The sequence below is a fragment of the Rattus norvegicus genome, chromosome 2 (assembly GCF_036323735.1).
Source record: "Rattus norvegicus strain BN/NHsdMcwi chromosome 2, GRCr8, whole genome shotgun sequence".
Taxonomy (NCBI): Eukaryota; Metazoa; Chordata; class Mammalia; order Rodentia; family Muridae; genus Rattus; species Rattus norvegicus.
Window position 1 is genome coordinate 180,841,361 of NC_086020.1, and position 20,425 is coordinate 180,861,785.

At 43.3% G+C, this 20,425-nt stretch overlaps 2 protein-coding genes across 3 annotated transcripts; both read right to left on the reverse strand.

Annotated features, from left to right (window-relative positions):
* Positions 1-946: 946 nt before the first annotated feature.
* Ivl (involucrin) lies at positions 947-13,286 on the reverse strand. 2 transcript variants are annotated; one of them, XM_017591065.3, is made up of 3 exons: positions 12,947-13,286; positions 8,259-8,708; positions 947-3,376 (listed from the first exon to the last, which is right to left on the reverse strand). In XM_017591065.3, exons 2-3 carry the CDS (start codon positions 8,275-8,277, stop codon positions 1,314-1,316), a joined length of 2,082 nt encoding a protein of 693 aa, XP_017446554.1. In that variant the 5' UTR covers positions 8,278-8,708; positions 12,947-13,286; the 3' UTR covers positions 947-1,313. The 2 variants fall into 2 exon arrangements, with proteins under 2 accessions (XP_017446554.1, NP_071531.2); NM_022195.2 differs by lacking the exons at positions 8,259-8,708; positions 12,947-13,286 and adding an exon at positions 4,937-5,218.
* A 1,914-nt stretch (positions 13,287-15,200) lies between these two features.
* Positions 15,201-20,204, reverse strand: Smcp (sperm mitochondria-associated cysteine-rich protein). Its single transcript, NM_031536.2, has 2 exons — positions 20,051-20,204; positions 15,201-15,903 (listed from the first exon to the last, which is right to left on the reverse strand). Exon 2 carries the CDS (start codon positions 15,881-15,883, stop codon positions 15,446-15,448), a length of 438 nt encoding a protein of 145 aa, NP_113724.1. The 5' UTR covers positions 15,884-15,903; positions 20,051-20,204; the 3' UTR covers positions 15,201-15,445.
* Positions 20,205-20,425: the final 221 nt, after the last annotated feature.

Consider the following 20,425-nt stretch of genomic DNA (forward strand, 5'->3'; position numbering starts at 1 on the left):
ATTTAGAAATCATGAGGACAATCTTTAGTTGGAAAGACTGACACAATTAATGATACTCTGTTATGCTTTCAGACAGGGGCCTTCCACAACTGTCCTCTGAGAGGCTCTACCTAGCACCTGACTAAAATAGATGCAGAGACCACAGCCAAACTTTGGACGGAGTTCTGGAACTCTTATGGAAGAAGTAGGGGAAGGATTAAGGGGCCTGAATGGGATAGGAACTCCAAAGGAAGACCAACAGAATGAACTAACCTGGAACCTCTGGGCTCAGAGACTGAGCCACCAAGCAAAGGGCATTCACAGGCTGGACTGAGACCTCCAGCACATAGGTAGCAGATATACAGCTCAGTCTTCATATGGGTCCCCCCACAACTGGAACAGATGGTGTTCCTAAAACTGTTACATGTCTGTGGAATCTGTGTCTCACCTGAGCTGCCTTGTCTGGCCTCAGTGGTAAAGGATGCACCTAACCCTGCAGAGACTTGATGAGCCAGTGTGGATGGATACACAGGAGTGATTCCATTCCTCTCAGAGGAGAATGGCGGGGGCAGGGGGAAGAAACCCTGTTTGGGGGACTGGGAAAGAGCACCAGTTGGGATCTAAAAGGAACAAATAAATTAATGAATGAAAAAAAGAAAAAGAAAGCCCAGGAAGGAAAGTGTGGAGGTGTTTATCAGAACCCATAAATGGGGCCTCCAAACATACCAGTCATGTTTCTATTCTTTTCCTCTCATGAAGAGTTAAACTAAGATGAGAAACAGAAGTGTGCTCTGCTGTGGACTTAAATAGGAATCTGAGTAGTGTACAATGGAATTGAATGAAGATAGATAAACCATCCTTGGGAAAGCCTCTATTCATGACTGGTGTGCACTGAGCTTGTTTTTGTGATTTTTTTTTTAGAGTCTGTTGCCGATGGTGAGAAACAGAAAAGAAAAGGCTAAAGTAATCACAGGACTTTTATGATTTATTAGACATTGTGCTTATTCACAGATTCTGTGGCAACACTAGGAATGACATCAGAGTTGCTAACTAATGACAGGCCTCCCCCTTTCCCCCAGCCCCTACCTCAGGAAGAGGCTCTGATACCTAAGGTTGGGATTGAGCTTCTTGGAGTGGATACTGGGCCATAATCCTGTATCCTGGGCCTGGATCCTGTGCCCAGCCTGTCACAGATAAGAAGATATTCAGGGTCAGACAGATTCATGGATGAGTAGGCCAGCCAGGGTCCTTAAGGAAGTGTGGGTGATTCTCTTCCCATATGTGGGATGGTTGGAGAGTCTCTGGGACACTGGGGTGGTTACTTTAGTTTTACTTCACTGCACTTCATGGCTGTGCTGCTGCTTCTTTGTAGTGAGAGAGTCTTCTTTCACTGGTTGGATTGGCTGAGTCTCTTGGACTCTGTCAGTGCTTGGTACTAATTGCTTTATCTGCTTCTCCTTCTGTGTCAGGTTCTCCAATTTGTGCTTCTTTCTTTCCAGTTGCTCATCCTTATTTACTAGTTCTTGATCCAATCGCTGGTCCAAGAGCTCCTTCTCCTGTTCTAGATGTGAGTCATCCAGCTCCTGTCCCCTGGAAGCTTTCTCTTGCTTAAGTAACTGATTCAGACTTTTTGATCTTTGGTAGCCTTCATACTCTATCTGTTGTTCCTGCTGCTTTCCCAGGTGCAGTTCTGATTCATAAAGACTCTGCTTCTCTTTCTGATCCTCTGTCATATCAGGCTCATGTGACTCCTGCTGCTTTCCCAGGTGCAGTTCTGGTTCATGAAGACTCTGCTTCTCTTTCTGATCCTCTGTCATATCAGGCTCATGTAACTCCTGCTGCTTTCCCAGGTGCAGTTCTGGCTCTGGGGACTTCTCATGCTGTTTCTTTTCCACTTGCAGTTCTGACTCCTGAGACTCCTGGTGCTGCTGCTTTCCCAGGTGCAGTTCTGGGTCATGAAGTTTCTGCTTCTCTTTCGGATCCAGTACCATATCTGGCTCATGTGGTTTCTGCTGCTTTCCCAGTTGCAGTTCTGACTCCTGAGTCTCTTGATGCTGCTGTTTCCCTAGGTGCAGTTCTGGCTCACATGACTCCTGATGCTGCTGCTGCTCCTGATGCTGCTGTTCCCCTAGGTGCAGTTCTGGCTCACATGACTCCTGATGCTGCTGCTTTCCCAGGTGCAGTTCTGGCTCATGTGACTCCTGATGCTGCTGCTTTCCCAGGTGCAGTTCTCGCTCATGTGACTCCTGATGCTGCTGCTTTCCCAGGTGCAGTTCTGGGTCATGAAGTTTGTGCTTCTCTTTCGGATCCAGTACCATATCTGGCTCATGTGGTTTCTGCTGCTTTCCCAGTTGCAGTTCTGACTCCTGAGTCTCTTGATGCTGCTGTTTCCCTAGGTGCAGTTCTGGCTCACATGACTCCTGATGCTGCTGCTGCTCCTGATGCTGCTGTTCCCCTAGGTGCAGTTCTGGCTCACATGACTCCTGATGCTGCTGCTTTCCCAGGTGCAGTTCTGGCTCATGTGACTCCTGATGCTGCTGCTTTCCCAGGTGCAGTTCTGGCTCATGTGACTCCTGATGCTGCTGCTTTCCCAGGTGCAGTTCTCGCTCATGTGACTCCTGCTGCTGCTGCTTCCTCAGGCACAATTCTGGTTCATGCTGCTTCTGCTTCTGGTGCTGTACCAACTGCAACTCCTGTTCTTGTGGTTGCTGTTGCTTCTGTTTCTGTCCGAGGTGCAGCTCCTGCTCCTGTGGCTCTTGGTGCCTCTCTACCAGGTGCAGCTTCTGCTGCTTTTCTCCTAGAATCAGTTCCTGTTCCTCTGGAGTTTTCTGCTGCTGACCCAGAGGCAGTTCTGGCTCCTGCAGCTTCTCCTTCTGGTGCTGTCCCATATGCAGCTCCTGTGGTGCCAGCACATCTTGCTGCTGCCCCAAGCACAGCCCCTGCCCCTGTGACTCTTGCTGTGGCTGCTGGTGCTGTCTAAGGTGCTGTTCTTGCTCTTGTGGCTCTCGCTGCTGTTGCTGTCCCAGGCACAGGAGCCCCTGTGGCTCCTGTGGTGTCTGCTGCTTCTCCGAATGCAGTTCCTGTTCCTGCAGCTCCTGCTCTGGCTTTTTCACCTGCAGCTGCTGCTTCTGTGGTCCTGGCTGCTGGTGGTGCTCACTCTCTTGCTCAGGCAGATCTTTCACGGGGTTTGCCTCCTTCTCCTCATGTTTGGGAAAGCCCTTCTCTTGAGTGTCAGTGAAGACCTGGCATTGTGCAGGATATGGAGTTGGTTGCTTTGTTTGTTCCTGCTGAGTTTGAGCTGGAGAACATACAGTCTTGAGAGATTCCTGAACCACAGCTGGAACAGTCACTGGCACTGTGTGTTGATGGGACATCTTGGAAGCTTCCTTAGACCAAACTGAAAAGTAGAAGAGTCAGAGGGTGGGCTGAAGGCAAGGGAAATAGAACTGCTGAATATACAGAATACACATAATGGCCCTGGTTCTCGGCATCTTTACTCCTGAATAGGGACACATAATGGCCCTGGTTCTTGGCAACTTTACTTCTGAATAGGGACACATAATGGACCTGGTTCTTGGCATCTTTACTCCTGAATAGGGAATTCTCCCACTTCCTTAGGCTGTGAATCCCAGCAGCAGAACGGACTATGATGGAAATGGTGAGGGCAGAGAAACACTATCCAGTGAGCCCCCTTGTTCACTGGAGGAGTCTTTCTACAAAGAGGTTCTGCAAGAATAGGCTGGCTGCTAATTAACCTGCCCTTGTCTGGTCTTTCCCTGGGTCCTGGAAAGATAGTTTTGGGGATTATGTCACAGTATGAAGGAAACCTTAGAAAAATAAAGGTCTTACAGAGGACCCAGAGCTCTGGAAAGCTTAGAGTCTGTGCTGAAGGGGAGCTGGGATTGCAGAAGCTTCAGACTGGAGTCATTTAGCACATTGCAGGCCCAACTCCCACCAAAACACTGTAGACTTCTGGGAAGCTCACATAGTCTTTCTGGATTTCAGATGTTTTTTTTCCACATGTGGCCCATACATATACAGCCACCCAATAAGACAAGATGGATAAAGCAAAGAAGTGCAGAGTGACAGGAGCCGGATGTAGATCGCTCCTGAGAGACACAGCCAGAATACAGCAAATACAGAGGCGAATACCAGCAGCAAACCACTGAACTGAGAATAGGACCCCCGTTGAAGGAATCAGAGAAAGAACTGGAAGAGCTTGAAGGGGCTCGAGACCCCATATGTACAACAATGCCAAGCAACCAGAGCTTCCAGGGACTAAGCCACTACCTAAAGACTATACATGGACTGACCCTGGACTCTGACCTCATAGGTAGCAATGAATATCCTAGTAAGAGCACCAGTGGAAGGGGAAGCCCTGGGTCCTGCTAAGACTGAACCCCCAGTGAACTAGACTGTGGGGGGGAGGGCGGCAATGGAGGGAGGGTTGGGAGGGGAACACCCATAAGGAAGGGGAGGGGGGAGGGGGATGTTTGCCCGGAAACCGGGAAAGGGAATAACACTCGAAATGTATATAAGAAATACTCAAGTTAATAAAAAAGAAAAAAGAAAAAAAAAAGAAAAAAAAAACAAAAAACAAAAAACAAAAAATTTAGCAGGTTGTCCTATTAGCCTGAGAGCTCCTTTCTTCTTTGATCTTCTGAATGTAAGCTGTAGTCTCAGGGCCAGTGTTGAGAGTTACTGAGAATTGGAGCTTGTTATTTCAAGTCTTGTACTTATAACAGAATTTCCTCACTCCTGTTTTTCATGGCTTTCTCCATACAGAAAGTACTACAGCATGCTTCCCTCTGCACACCTACCGGCCCCCTTGAAGGATAACTAATCCAGCTGAATCTAGCACAGAGCAGTATCTACCCCAACTTTAAGTAGACACCCCTAGCCGTATTCTGGGCTCTTGGAAGCCTACGGCCCTAAGGTTCCAACAGCTAACACTCACCAAACTCACGGAAGGGAGAAGGCAAACGCTTCCAGCAGAATCTTGATCTGAGCAGCAACTAGGGCCCTTTATATTGTTCCTGCCTACTGTCCTTCTCAGGTTGGGGGTGGTGGACTGGTTTCACCACTCCAGTTGGTCAACTTCCTCCAGCTCCTTTCTGAGTCATTGGATAACTTACGCAGCAAACCCCTACACCCGCAGGGCTCCCTTTTCTAGCTTCTATTGGACCATGTGGGAGTGTGAGGGCTCAACTCTCCTAGCTGAGATCATCTGACCTGGGCACAGGAGAGGAGAAGGGGGTGAAAAAGGTATCCCACTTGTAAACTCAATGAAACTTACCTTTCAATCTCAATGGGTTTGGGTTTGACCTGGTTTTTAAGTTAGTGTATTTATTTCCAAGAGCATAGAATAAGAAGCTTTGTGTTTTGGGGATGGCCATAGATTTCGATCTATAGTACAATATTGTAAGGAGCCACTTCTAAAAGAACATATAGTGGGCATGCTATTGGGCTATGAGTCCATCTGTACTCAGAATATAAATGTAACTCGATTCGGTAAGGAGATATGCCATGTCTTGGGAAAGATCAAGTAGATGGAAGTAGGTGGCTTCCTCCCCCTGTATGCCAGGGACTTCCCAGCACCCATGTCATACCCAAAGTGTACTGATAGAATTTCCTAAGGACACCAGGCTCATAAAGGCTTCTGATACCCCTCACGTAAGGAAAACAGGAAATAGTAGAAACAGGATATGAAGGATATGAATGTATTTCATGATGATAACCAACACTTTCAATAATTATTTTTGGAAATGTACACCATAAAATTCAAAACTAAATTGTCCATTGCTATCTCAGAACATTTTCTTTCTTTCTTTCTTTCTTTCTTTCTTTCTTTCTTTCTTTCTTTCTTTCTTTCCTTCTTTCTTTCTTCCTTCCTTTCTTCCTTCCTTCCTTCCTTCCTTTCTTTCTTTCTTTTTTCCTTTCTTTCTTTCTTTCTTTCTTCCTTTCTTTCAAGGGGTGTGGTTTCTAGACATAGTCTCTTTGAGTACCCCGGGTTGTCTTGAAACTTGCTCTGTAAAAAATTAGCCTTGAGTTCAAAGATCCAACTGTCTCTGCCTCTTGAATAATGGTATTAAAACCACCATTAGAAAATGTTTCCTTAAAAATAGATTAGAAAACATTACAGAGTGGGAAATTAAGCATCACTCCTATCGTCAAAATGCTTGTAGTGGCCTAACATACACGTCATAAAATTCAGATTCACTACTGTAGTCAACAGTCTCTGGCTTATGTGACTTCCATCTTTCATCTTGGCACATGTTGCCCTCTCTCTGACATGTATGCTACAATCTCCCTCCAGGTCCTTAGTCCCTAGGGCACATCCAAAGTGCTTTGCCTCAAGACTGTGCACCTGTTGTCCCTTCTACCAATGGGCCCCTTTCCAGGGCTTTAACATGTATTCCAACTTGGATGGAAATATTGAGGTCTGACCTAGATACTCCTCTGACTTCCCTAACTGTTGGATTGCCTTCACTTTTAGTTAACTAATAAAAAATCAGTTATTTTAATCTGCATTTATTCCATTTTTATTATCCACCTTTTCTACTGTAAAACAAGTTATACTAGGAGAGAAGTATACTGGGTGTACTTTTCACTGTCCAAAGGACCTACAAAGTCACCTCATACACTAAAACATTATCAATACTAATTGAAGAATAAATGACAGCAAACCTCATAGGTATAAATAACAGCTATCTAATATTTTAATGTCAACTTATCTTCATGTGTGTGAAAATTTGTGTGCCAGGAAAATAAAGCTGAATTGTGGCTTATCTTTTTCTTTAGTCCTCAGTTAACAGTTTATTTTGTTTAGGTCATCCATTAACACTTTTATTATGAGATAATACAAAAAAAGAAATGGTAAAATAATGTAAAGATAAAACCTCATTACTAATTAATCTTGAGAAGGTTTCCAATTCCCCATAGTTGTCCCAATGAGCATCTAATCTTTGTCTTAAGCAGATTTGTTTACAACACTAAATTCTCCATGTTGTTGGGATGTATTCTTTAAACAGATAGAGGACTGACATGACACTCTGTCCTCTAAATCAAGTTTGTCAGGCCTTCCCTATTCCCAGAGCCACAAGGCATCCTGAACACTACCCTGTAGAAGCTGAACTATACTACTTTCTATACCAAAGAGTGCATTCTTCACCCCACCAGAAATAACCAAGCATTCTCACATGAGCACTTATGCTCCTCTTCTGACGTCACAGGGGAAGAATTTGCCTCGCCTCACCCAGTGACAATGCCAGGCTAGCAGACTGTTCAAGAAGTCACACTGGTCTTATGGGTTCCCAGAGGTTTAGTATCTACCCAATCTGCCTCCCACCCTCTGATTCAGAGCACGATAAGAACTCAGAAAAGACAGTGTGTGTGCATAAGTGTTTGACCACTGGGCAAAGGTAGGGCATGGGAATGAGTGCAGAAGATAGAGCCTAGGAACATGTGTGTAGTTGAAGGAGGGGTCGAAGAAGCCCCAGAGTTCTAATGCTCAGAGGCCCCATATTCTACCCTAGGATTACCCCACTTAGGGACTGAAAATGCTTGGCAATAAGGTAAACTTTTTCAGTGTGACTGACTTTATGTCTCAGATCCTTGTGATAAATCCCAGAAACTGTACAATCCTTGTCCAGTATAATGAAGGTGAGCTTTCCCATAACCTATAAAGAGGCTTTGACATAGCTGTGCTTCAGGTTTTTAAAACCCTAGTTATTTCTACAGGGATAAAATACAAGATTTACCTCTCCTCCTGAGCAGCCTGTTTTTGCTGTTTAGTTTTAGTTGTTGGTTATTTGTTTATGGCGTGGGGTTATAAAAGAATTAATTATGGAAATCCATTGTTCTGGAGGGGCAGTAAGATTGTTAAGTATAGCTCTTCATGAGTTTCTAGGTCTAGGTAGATGATCGTCCTAGGTAGATGATTTGAGCCAAGAGTCCCATCTTGCATGGGCCTGCAGCTTCTATCAATTGTCTAGTGTAGAGAATCTCTGAGAATGCTGATCTCCTTTCCCCTGCTCTTGAAGGTACTGTTTTCTGTATCATACCTCCATCTGCAACCTGCCCTGTCTGCCTCCTTACATATCTGAAGTCTTTCTTGCCTGCTTCTGTTGCCTGCTAAACATGGCCCTTTTTTCTCAGTTGCTATCTGTGCCTTTCTCACCCTCTGGAAAGAATGAGTCTGAAGGAGAGATGAAACCTAGAGTTGACACAGGGCTGATTTTTGTCTTTCTGTACATTGGTGTGCATCTGCATGAGCTAACCTGCTTTGCTCCATATCATTTTGTCTGGCTGCTCTGCTGGCCTGCCAAATTGTTCATTCTCACTTTAGGTTTCCAATTCCCTTTCTTTTCAATATTGTAACTACAGAAGAACTTCCCCAGTTTTCCTCTTGATGGTGGCAAGAAGAACAAAAGCATGACTTTTGTTTTTGGCTTTGGGAGAAAAGAAATTTGGTGGAGTAAGAAATTCATGTTTTGAGTAGAGGAGAACGGGAATGCTCTGTCCTCTTCCTTCCCTAAAAAAGAATGGAATGGAGACTTGGTTAGAGAAGATAGAAGAAGGCAGTAGTGAAAGGAGGATAAGAGATGAAGGGATGAGTATGACCAGAATGTGTGAAATTGGCCAAGTATAAATTAATTTTTGAAAACTTGCCTTTGAAGAGTACTGCAGCTTCTTCAGAGAACGTCATCTTCGATGTTAGGTTCCATCTCCTAAACAGATAGGGACTGAGTCTAGAAAAAGGAAACTCCAGCTGTCCAAGTTCTACAGTGAGCTAGGGCTAGACTGGAAACCAGACACACTGGTTGCTGCTCTGACGGCATCTCTTCCCTATCAGGCTCCTTAATAGAATTTGCTCAGTGTGACGGGTTTCACTACATGACTTCAGAGACATTTTCTAAGTCCCATAAGTTCCTGTGAGGATTTGGTGAGGCAATATGCATACTTAGCACATGACTGACACTCAGGATTCTTGCTGCTTTCTTTTCAGGTACCATTACGCCTATTGGTTGATATTCATGTAGTATGCTACTTGCCTAAAGAGAGCATTTTAAGGAAACAACTTTTTAAAGATTATCAAGGCTGATTTCCTTATTCTTCCCTTGAAAATCATGAGGCTTTGGCAAGGCAGAGTTTATCATGTCTTTTTCATAATTCCAGCAATTGATAGGCAGGGCAAGAGGATAAGTAGTTCAATTTCAGGCTCAATCTAGACAATAAGTTTCAAGATAGGCTGGGTCACATGAGTCTTACAAAAAAGAAAGAAAGAAAAAAGGAAGAAAGAAAGAAAGGAAGAAAGGAGGAAAGAAAGAAAGAAAGAAAGAAAGAAAGAAAGAAAGAAAGAATAGAATAGAATAGAATAGAATAGAATAGAAGAAAGGAAAGAAGAAAGACAAGGGAAAAATGAGAGAGTAACATACTGTGTCAGCAACCAAGTCATTTGCCTTTTAATTTTCTGATCTAATTATTACCTGCTACTGGGCCTCAAGTGACAACTAATACACCATAGTGATGACTAGTATGTCATCTTTCTTTCTCTAACAAGGTCTTGTTTGCCCCCATGATGTAATAAATTAAAATGAATTTGTATTCCTAGAGCATGATGGGACATGAAGGGGTTTTGGAACCTGTGTGGGCAGAGGAGAAATAGTGATTTGTGATTAAGATTTGATATTGAAAGATAAACCAAACACAAGGATGAGGAGTGTGTGCATAGTCAGTCATAATATGATGGGTCAGGGAAGAATGGAAAGAGAATGATGGATGGCATAATATACGCAGAGTATAAGGTTTTAGGCTGTGTTTATGTACAGACATGGCATGAAGAGTGGGAGGGATCCAGTATAGTAGAGAATAGACAGGGAGTGGCTAGGCTCTGGAAAGAAAGAATGGGTGAGGAGCACAGCAGTGATAAGAGAAAGGCAGTCATAGAAGAAGTCCATTCACAAACCCTCTGTCAGATGAGTCTTTAAAAGTGTCGTACAAATAAACAGAAGTAGGCTGGGGCTCTAGTTTACCACATATTTCTTGCTAATTAGGGTGTTTGCAGGGGGCACCTGATCCTGCACCAGCTGTCTCCTGACTGGCTAATTGCTTTCAAAATTACTTCTGAAAGTGGATATAGAAACCACTCAGACCCAGGTCAGATGCATCTGCATGTGTGCTAAGAAAAGGGTCTGGAAATAATACTTGGTTTTAGAGTAGCTTGTACCAACAGCAGCTGACATCCTTGACTCCCTTTGGTCCTGGTGAGCCAACATTCCCCAATATGGCCCTTTCCTGACCCCATCCATTTGTTCTCTGTATTCGTAGATGATTTGTCATGAAGCCATATAAAACTCTTGGTCTCCAGATGAGTCGTTCCCATGCAGGGCAGCCAATCAATCCTGATTATCAACCTTCCTCCCCCACTCATTTACACACTCTTCAAACTGGGTCACTCAGCCCAAAGGTTACAGGTCTCTGAGTTTCATGTATGCCAGGATGCTGAGGTCCCTGGTCTGTCTCCCAGTCTGACAGAGGGATACAATTCTTGGCCTCAAGAAGCCTGCTTTAGGACAGACCTATCTCAGGGAACTTCTTGCCTAATAAATAGACAGGCTTATTAGCAGAGAGGTGTCTCACTCAATGCCACATGAAGGGAGTACTCTAAACTGTGTATGCTCTGCATCAAAAAAGACCCAGGGCTGTGAAAGTGTCCCTGGGGGCAGTTATAGAAAAGCAATCCTCCAAGCCTGTTTATTCCATTCTTTCTCATTCAATATCTTTTAATCCCATTCATATTACAGAGGAGGAGCCCAGATTCTACAGCACCTGAACTTACTTGCCAGCAGACTCACCACCAGGAAAGTGAGTTAAGTTCTGATCTCTGTTCCCAGGTCACTGTTTCCACTCCTAAAGCAGAGCTGTCATTAAGTGTGATGGAGTTTATTTGGAGAGGCACCTAGGTCTGCCATAGAAAAAGACAGAACTACTGGCCACAAGATGGAACGTGCTGGAACAGTAAAGGCTATGTTCCCACTATTCAGGTTTTGCTAGAAAACCCATGCAGAGTGAAGAAGGCAGGGGGAGGGTAGAGGTCAGGGTGCTATAGGGTTCGGTGAATCAAACTTCCTCCCTCAGACAAGTATTTGCTTGCTTTGCTCCAACTTCACTCCCCCCTCACCCCACCCTAGCATTTCTGCCAGGAATCTCAAGCCCAGTCACCCACGCCTAAAACACACTCTACCACACTGAGAATGCTAAGGGGATAACCCCTTGGCTCACAAAAGATAACAGAGATTCCAGAGGGGAACTGGTAGGCAAGGCGAGTCTGGGCTAAGCCACTGCTTTTGCCTTTGTTTACTTCCGCACCTTTATACTTTTATTCTCTCTCCTGGAAAAAGCTTTTTTGACTTCTGCCTAGTGACTGATTTTATTAACTGCTGTTAATTGACAGCATTTCTTGTGTCGGTATTCTAGGTCCAGCATTAAACTAAACAGGGAAACATCTACTGTGTGACAGATTTCATTCCCACGTAGCATATCAGCAATAAGTAAAACAAGCACAGATACTTACAGCATATGTTATTACATTCTATGTAGAAAAATGCGTCAAGGAAAACTTATGAAGTCTAAGGAATCGGGGGCGGGGGGGACTTTAAATGGAATAGTCCCAGCAAGAACCTGAAGAAAAGAAAGTCAGCACTAGTTGAAATGGAGGAGGAGAATGAGATAGTGCAGCAAACTATGTTAGACAAATGTCTTCTGGAACCAGCAAGAAGGAAGATGTGACTGGGCATGTGTGAATAAGATAAGGTTGGTGGAGTGAGTGGAAGCAGACTGTGAAGGCAACATCATGCAGTAACTTTGTCTTTTGGAGTGGCTGGTATGATAAATGACATGTCATGACACCCTCTGACTTAATTTTGAAAATATCTGATAAGAACAGAATCAGCTGGAGCTGTAAGAGGCAACTATATGATTTTATCAATATCTCAGAAGTAGAGTGGCATCAATAAAAATAAGTAGTCAGATTACAGGTGATTTTTAACAATGGAAGAAACAGATGGGCCTAAGTGGGAAGCCAACAATAATTCAAACATTTTAGTCATACATAATAGGATAGAGCCATGGCTAACAAAGCCAAAGGGACCAGAGAAGGAATAGCTTCCTGAGAAATCTCAGCTGTGAGCTCTGAAACAGGACAGGATGAGATTCCCATTAGAAACTCAGGCAGCCATCACATGGCACTTAGAGATATAAACCTTGAGTTCAGAAAGATGCTTGTGGTATAGACTGAGAATGATATTTGAACTCATTATATAAGATGAATAACCAAGGGAATGAATATTATAAAAAGGAGAAAGAAACTGGAAGACTATCTGCACTGTTAAGTTGTCAGGGAGATATGAAAGTCAATGAAAAGAAAAAAGAAAAGAAGAAAGTCAATGAAACTGAGAGAAACTAGATGGAAATACTTCATAGAGATGAATGGAGTGTCCTATAAATCAGACCATTGTTTGAAGTGGAGAGGGGAGGCGATGGTGAAAAATAATGCTGTAGATATAACTGGAAACTTAGTTTATCTGTTTAACTAAGAAAGTTAAATCTGAAGTCAGTAGGAGAAATGAGATGTTGATCAACTAGCATAAAATTCCAGTTATGTCTAAGTGGTGAATATCTCAGACACAGGAAGGGTGGTGATGGAGGTGTTAGTTTGAACTTGGCAATTATTTCACAATGTACATGAAATATATGATAATCACACTGTGCAACATTGAATATACATACTATTGAATATTTTAAAATATAAGAGTATGAATGTCTTTTTGTTAGGGAACATGGAGCTTGGCGACCTTGATAAAAGCAACCAGTGATGATTAATCTTGATTGTAAACTCGAAAGAATCAAATGACCTAGGCTAAAGCTTCTGCACATATCTAGACTGAATTGAGGGGGGAAGACCTACCTTAAATGTTTGTCGCTGGTACCTTTCCACAGACCGAATGAAAAGGAGAAAGTAAGCTGAGTCTAGCTCTTATGTCCCTCTGTTTCCTGTTTACCAAGGCAGTATAACAAGCTGTTGCATGGTCCTACATCTGTGATGTCTCCATGATGGACTGCAACCTATAACTGTAAGCAAAAATAAATATTTCTTTCCTCAATATTTTTCATCCTCCACTACAGAAATACCTGTGACCAGATTCATAAGAACTTTGTAACAGCCAACCATTGGAAAGGAGCCAAACATCCATCAACCAGAGCATATGAATGCTTTGATGAATTTCTAGTCAGGAATAAAAAGGACATTTTTGATAATAAAAAGAACAATTTGATATGTGCTTGAATACTTGGGAAATGACCCCAAACTAAGCATGTAAAATGCACATTGATTTGGCATAGAGGAGAGATTGCTGTGGTGAGTGTCAACTGGGCAAGGAGGGCTATTCGATGTGACAGGAAGAGAGGCATTTGAAATCTGCAGTGAGGAAAAGAGCTTTCCTAGCTGTGATCAAGCTCCAGTGGGGGACAGGTAGTGAAAGGCTTTCCTCTTCTGTGTTCCTCCATATCACTAGACTCTGTGGTCACTTCTGCCAAGGTTTCCTCCCACTTATCATCCTGGGCAGGGTGGCAAGCCCTGAAACCCGCTATCTCCTTCCCTGTAAGAAGCCATCTTGCATCCTGAACTATGAATGAGGGCAACACTCACATCAGTACAGTAAATGACTAGGCTACTAAGTGAACATGTGGACTTTTAACTTTCTTAAACCCTGCAACAGGGGAACTTTGGAGCACTGAAAATTTTTAGTATATGAAGCAATAGCCTTCACAGGTTTGTAGCATTTTGATTACATTCGGGATGAACTTTTGTTTGCCTGCCCCCCTTCTACTATTCCCCTTTAATTCAAATAGTCACCTACAGCTTTCATGAAGTGTATATAAGAATTCATGATGTTCATCTGAATTTGGCTTATTCCACACAGCATAATGATCTCCATCTATCCATTTTCATTTGTCTGTCATCCTTTTGCTCTTTTCAACATGGAGGAGCATAGTTGTGTATATTTATATTTTACTTTTACATTGTCCTTTAAATTTCAACACTCTGCCTATATTCTCAGAACCACCTGATCCAAACATTGTCAGCCACTTGGAAAATTACTGAAATATCCTGTCCCATTTTTGTTGGTTTACCCAGTTTATACAAACTAAAGGAGATACATTTTGTCCCTCCTAGATACATTATTACCAATGAATGCACTTAATTTTCCTAAGTCCAAGGAACTTCACTCGTGTACATCATAGATCAGATGTATATATTTTGGTTTGAGCTTCTTCAAATATGATGATTAGGGGTATTGAGAAGACAGGGTTTGAAGGAATAATTTTCTAGGCATTAAGAATTTTATGAAAAACTTTAATTCAAAGTTAAAGGTACAAAACTGGATCTTTCTGGGCAAGGAACAACACAAAGGAGCAAATGCAAAGTGAAGGCTTTAGGGAAGGTGTATGTACCCCCTTTTCCCAAACGTCCCAAATGGACATTTATGTGTAGATGACTTTCTATCCTACTTGCTCACCCAGGTTTGTGGAAATGTGTCTGCGAGCAAATTGCTTTAACACAGTGGCTGTTTAGAGCGAAGTAAAATTCTGGCATCAGGAAGAATTAGAAGAGCTAGCCCTGTCAGACCCTCTGTTTCACACTTTGAATGAATCATCTCTTTTATGCTATAAATCTTTTGAAGTATGAAACAGAACCAGATGTACAGCAGCTTGTTCTGCCCCAGAGCCAGCGTGACACCAGAGGCCTCACCTCGTGCTGCCAGCCTTAGTTTTGCTGAGTCTTCTACCTTTGATGCTGCCAAAGCATGCTAGGTCCTTGGGGTCATCTCAGGGGGCATTATGGAAGTTTGTTTCACCAGAGAATTGGGATTTAGAAATTAGCCACCTTCCCTTTACCTAGGACTGAAGGGGTTCCTGTGATACAGGACTTTCACTTTAAAAGCAAGACGGGATCCAGGAATATGGCTGTGGTAGAATTTTGTTTAGCTTGAATAGCTTCCAAAACCCAGGAAGAACATGCCTTACTCTTTTCAGCAAAGGCCTGTGTCTTGGACAAAAGTTTTGTGTCTCAACGGCTCTTATAATGTGTGTACACATCTTACTCCATTAGGCTAAACTGGTGAGACGGCTTTACATGTAAAGGAAAGAGGGGAACAATGTTCTTTTTATTTGCTCTTTTATTTCTTTGCTATCTAAATGTCAGGATCACTAGACAAGATGTTTCTATCCTTTTCTACTTTCCATTTCCAGTTGCAATAGTAGCCTATGGTTAGGTCGAAATGGTAGCTTATGGTTGAGTGGTCTTGTTGGTTATCATGAAAACAGCATCGCTACAACATAGTCTTAACCTTGCCTGTAGTAATCCCCCACACCATTTGAGGATGAGCATGGTGTCAGGGACAGTTTACTTGGTCTTCTTCTGGTTCCAATTGCCTTGACCACCTTGAGGGGACTGCTGTGTTTGAGCACCCCTATCCTGAGTTTGACCAGACCCATCAGAATCTGACTCAGTCTTGTTTTCAGAAGAGCAGCAGGTGGGTTGAACACAGCAGGTGGGCTGTGGGCAGCAGGTGCACTTTTTAGGGCAGCATGTACACTTCGTTGGGCAGCATGGTTTCATCGGACAAGGACAAGCACAGGCAGCTGGACAGGTGGCTGGACAGGGACAGGGAGTCGGACAGGGACAGACCTTTGGTGTGCAACATGGGGATTTGGGTGGACAGCATGGGGACTTGGGACAGCAAGGTGATTTCTGCAGACAGCACGGTTTGGGTGGGCAACATGGTTTTGGTGGGCAGCATGGAGTGGGGCAGCACTGGTTGGTTTTGGATGAGTCACTCATCTTCTTTAGAGTTGGAGTTTCTAGGGAAAAAAAGAATATTTAAATGACTATCTGAAGGTCTACTTTCAGCATCACCTTCTTTGGTCTCCAAATGCATCTAAATCTCCAGGATGAAAACTAAGACCTTGGTTAAGTAGGGCTGGCCCTCTCAGAGGCCAGAAATAATGCCCATTCATGCCATCACAGCAATTTAGTTGTCTGTCCCTTATTAGATAGAGATGTTTCAGATGAAGAATATAAAGTTACAAATATGTCATAAATTTGTGTAAAGATTCTTCGTCAGGAGTAGAGACCTTTAGCTGATTTTGAGTCACATAAGCTTTATCTTATCTAATGATTACACCAATGTAAAAGGTAAATCTTTTATTCACTACTTTGAATATGAAGGCAACTGAAATTCAGACATCTACGTCAGTGGCTTGTAAATGGATTCAAAATAGGTCCCATTTCACCCCAGATCACATGTACACTCAGGTCTAAATGTGGTTTCTAGGAATCTAGGTGGAATAGGATTCTCAGAGTCACCAACTATCACTCCCTTTCTGAATGTACATGATAACTCCATGAACCTTGTAACATGGACCATCAACTGACACTGGCTAGTGTCAACAAGACATTGATACATCACTGCCCCAGGGATTGTGAGGTCTAGCTCTGTAAGGCTAAAGCCACTCCATTCACATCTTCTAGCTATTGTCCTTCTCTTCAAGGATAAGGAGGAAGGACCTTGACCTTGGAGAGACCTCAAAGAAAACCTTTCAAAACTTTTACAATGATTTTATTCTCTTCTAAATAGTGAAATCTTAAATAACTTTGTTTCAGTTCAGGCAAGAATGTAACTAAGAATTCAAAGGCAGAGAGACCAGGGTTGTCATGTAACTAGAAAAGAGATACCTAAGGAGTCAGGATGTTTTTGTACACCCTTAATGTACATTGGGTTCAGGCAACCACACATCCATGTTGGATAGGTACCAGGTCTGTCAGAGCCCTGTCACCAGGCAAAAGAAGATGTTGGAGCAGTGACTGCCCAAGTAGGTGTTCAGCCACCATCCGAACCTGTGGTACCCACAGGGATTTTTTAAAAACATCCTCTGGCACAAACTTTTAAAAAATGCCGCCAAATATTGACGAGTTTGTATATATGCATATTTGTGTGTGTGTGTGTGTGTGTGTGTGTGTGTGTGTGCGCGTGCGCACACTCATGCTCTTTTATCATGATGATACAAGAAGGGAATTAGCTTGAGGTTTGTGATAGTGCCTGTGAGCTGGAGCAAGTTGAATTAGTTACACTTTCTTACTCAGGTCTTTGGTTGAGATCTGGGTGAAGAACTCCTCTAATGGTGCCTGCTCTGCTAAGGTCTCAGTCTCCTGGAGTGGACCCTTCCACCTGTATCTCATCCTTTCCTTTCCCTAACACTTAGCCTATCTTCTTGTTTTGTTGTACAGAAGATTCAGGGACTCCTGGGGATAGAAACTACAAATTATTTTTGCCAGATAGAAACTGTTACTCTAGAAAGCAAGCCCTGGAAGTGTGCAGAGCTCTTGAATTTCATGGTTACTAAAGGCACCTGTTATGATGAACTAGATTGCCATAAGAATCACTCTTTATGACATCACAGAAGACACGGGCCTTGGCTATCCTGGAGGATGGGTGTCAGGTCCTTAGACTCATTCCTTTTCCATTGGGAGTTTGACCTAAATCCAGTTTACACTTGACAAACTGGGTCCCAATGAGCCTAGGTGTGGTTGATACCTCCACCCTGTGGAGACAGTGATTTTCTGACTGACAAGCTAATTGCCAAGTCCCACCTGTTCTCTTTCCACTCAACTTTATTATCCTCGCTGAGCTTTCAGTGTAGAAAGAAAGCCCCTGGCATCCAAGGAGGACCTTCTGTATTCCTGGATACAGACAGAATTTTCAGATGATCTGAATCCCCTGGACCATAGCAGCAGCAGGGACAGAAATGTGGAAGGGAGAAAATCCACTGTATTTCAGCCCTTCACATTCCTGGTTTCTCCCTCAGTGATGAAGCTGAATTGTCACGACTGTTTCCATTTGGAAAGGGTGTGATTTTGGGAGACAGATTTTTAATTCTCTCCTAACTAAGTCAACCAGTTATCAAGGTTTCTGTCCTTTGTTAAGAAACTTCTATTTCTGTTTCCAGAGGATGATCTTGGAGTAGCATTACTAAGGGGTAAGGGTAGGAAAAGTAATCCCATCCCTCTCTGAACAAGAGATGTCACAAAGGGGCTGAGCTGGCAGATCTGCCTAGCAATGCCCAGATGTGCCTGGGATTGAGGTCAGCAGTGAGGAGACAAACAGAAGAGGATAGACACATCAGCATAGCAGTAGACACTGGGGTAGCCAGGAAGGAGTAAGGAGTATCTGGTCTCTATCATCTTAGCTTAAAGATATTTCACAGAAAGTGTATGTGTGTGTATGTGTGTGTATGTGTGTGCACGTGTGTGAATGTGTGTGTATGAGAGTGTGTGTGTGTGTCTGTGTGTGTGAGTTATGTGTGAGAGAAAGGGAGGGAGGGAGACAGAGAGAGAGAGAGAGAGAGAGAGAGAGAGAGAGAGAGAGAGCAAGAGAGAGAGAGAACATGTTCTGAGCTCGTGAAGCCTTAGGCAGTGAGTTTGGAGGTGTGTATCTGTGGGAAGTTCCTTATCTGTCTCTTCACCTTGTTTGCATCTACTCCTTTAAGGTCCTCAATCCCAGACCAGGCTCAAAGGAGGATCCAACACCCTGTGTTTGTTTTCTATTGCTTCTATTTCTGAGTGTAGCCTGTGCCACTATTTATCCTCTCTGCCGCCTTCTTCTCCTTCTCCTTCTCCTTCTCCTTCTCCTTCTCCTTCTCCTCCTTCTCCTTCTCCTTCTCCTTCTCCTCCTTCTCCTTCTTCTTCCTCTTCTTCCTCTTCTTCTTCCTCTTCTTCTTCCTCTTCTCCTTTTTCTCCCTCTTCTTCCTCTTCCTCTTCTCCTTCTTCTCCTCCTCCTCCTCCTCCTCCTTCTTCTTCTTCCTCTCCTCTTCCTCCTCATCCTCATCCTCCTCCTCCTCCACTTCTCCTCCCTCTCCCTTTTCCCCTCCCTGCCCCATCTCTCTCTAATTCTCTCACTTGAAGGACAGCACATTGAAAGGTCAATTCAGAGTGTGACTGAGAAGTACAGATTGTTAAGATCCATCCATCTATCTAGATCTAGATATGCTGTTTCTATAACAGCATTTCTTATTCCAGTACAGAGCTCTTGAGCTATACCCCCCCACACACACACCATTATCCCTGTGTTAGGTATAGAAGAATAAATCCCCTGTGTTAGAGTTGGCAAATAGGCTAGGAGTCAATCTATTCCACTGTAACATAGGGAAGACAATAACAAATTGCTGAGTAGTCTTACCACACTGGATACAAGTCCATTGCAAACCAGCTCTGCTGCCATCATCTTGTTGACTGGTACTTTACACTGGTCTGTTATACTTACGTAGGATTCTGATTGCTCTCTTCCCCTACAAAGGAGTACTTCTCCTTTTACACAAATATAGTTAATCCTCTTGAAGCCTCCTACATGGAAAACCTTACTGCCTGCTGTTATCCCTCAGGACAAGCTTCTCCCCCCATTTCTCCACTTAAGGATGCGGTTCACAAGCTGCTCCAGAAGTCTGCCCACTGTATCAAGTCTTTCTGCTATTCTGTTTTAGTGAATATTGACCTAAATCCAATTTGACCCAATCCAATCCTTTCTGGGCATCCTCTCTCACTTTTGGCTACTGTTCTCTCATGCTTCATAGGCTGGCTCAGAAGAGATGGCTGCTGAATTCTGCTTACATCCTTTTGGGATCCTTGAATAGCTTCCCATTCTTAAGAATTTCTCTCCAGTCTCCACTCTAACCTCTCACTAAATACTATTCAAACCTGATATTCTATGTAAGTACCATTCAAATAAACTTCCTCGGCCCATCAGCTGAGTCCATATTTTTTAAGTTCCTTTCACCAATTATCCTGTTACTGTTTTATAACAGTAAATCACATAGTTGATTTTCTGCTTCTCTTTTTAATCAGCAAAGATATTCTCATCTATCTAATATAGCATCATATGGACCTCATTAACTGATAAGTAAAGGAACAATTCAGAGCAAGAAGACCCAACAAGATAAGGCTTGTATGTGTTACCTGATCAGGCAACACAATTCTTCCTCAGGCTCTTCTTAGTTCACCACTTCCATGCTTGATTCTGGTGTTAAAAGTAGTTTTCTGGATGTTTTCAGCAGATAGATGCTGGATCTTCCTCAGCAGTCTAGTGAGTCCATGACTATCAGAAGCCAAAGTCTTCTGAGCCAGGTCCTCTGCTTCCCTCCCCTCTAAACTCTAAGCTTCTCTATGACATCATAATACTCTCCCCAAGGTTCTATGACTAGCTAGCTGGCTTACCTTTGCCCACTCCTGCTCAAACTGTCTGCTTGCTCTGGCCGCCCTTGCCAAAGTTCAAAAGCTCTTTAGTTGACTCACCTCATCCCATCACACACACCCCAAAAAGTTTAAAGCACA

What these genes read in the sequence shown, in the direction of transcription:
- Smcp (NM_031536.2), bottom strand. Translation starts at nt 15,883, where the DNA reads ATGAGTGACTCATCCAAAACCAACCAGTGCTGCCCCACTCCATGCTGC.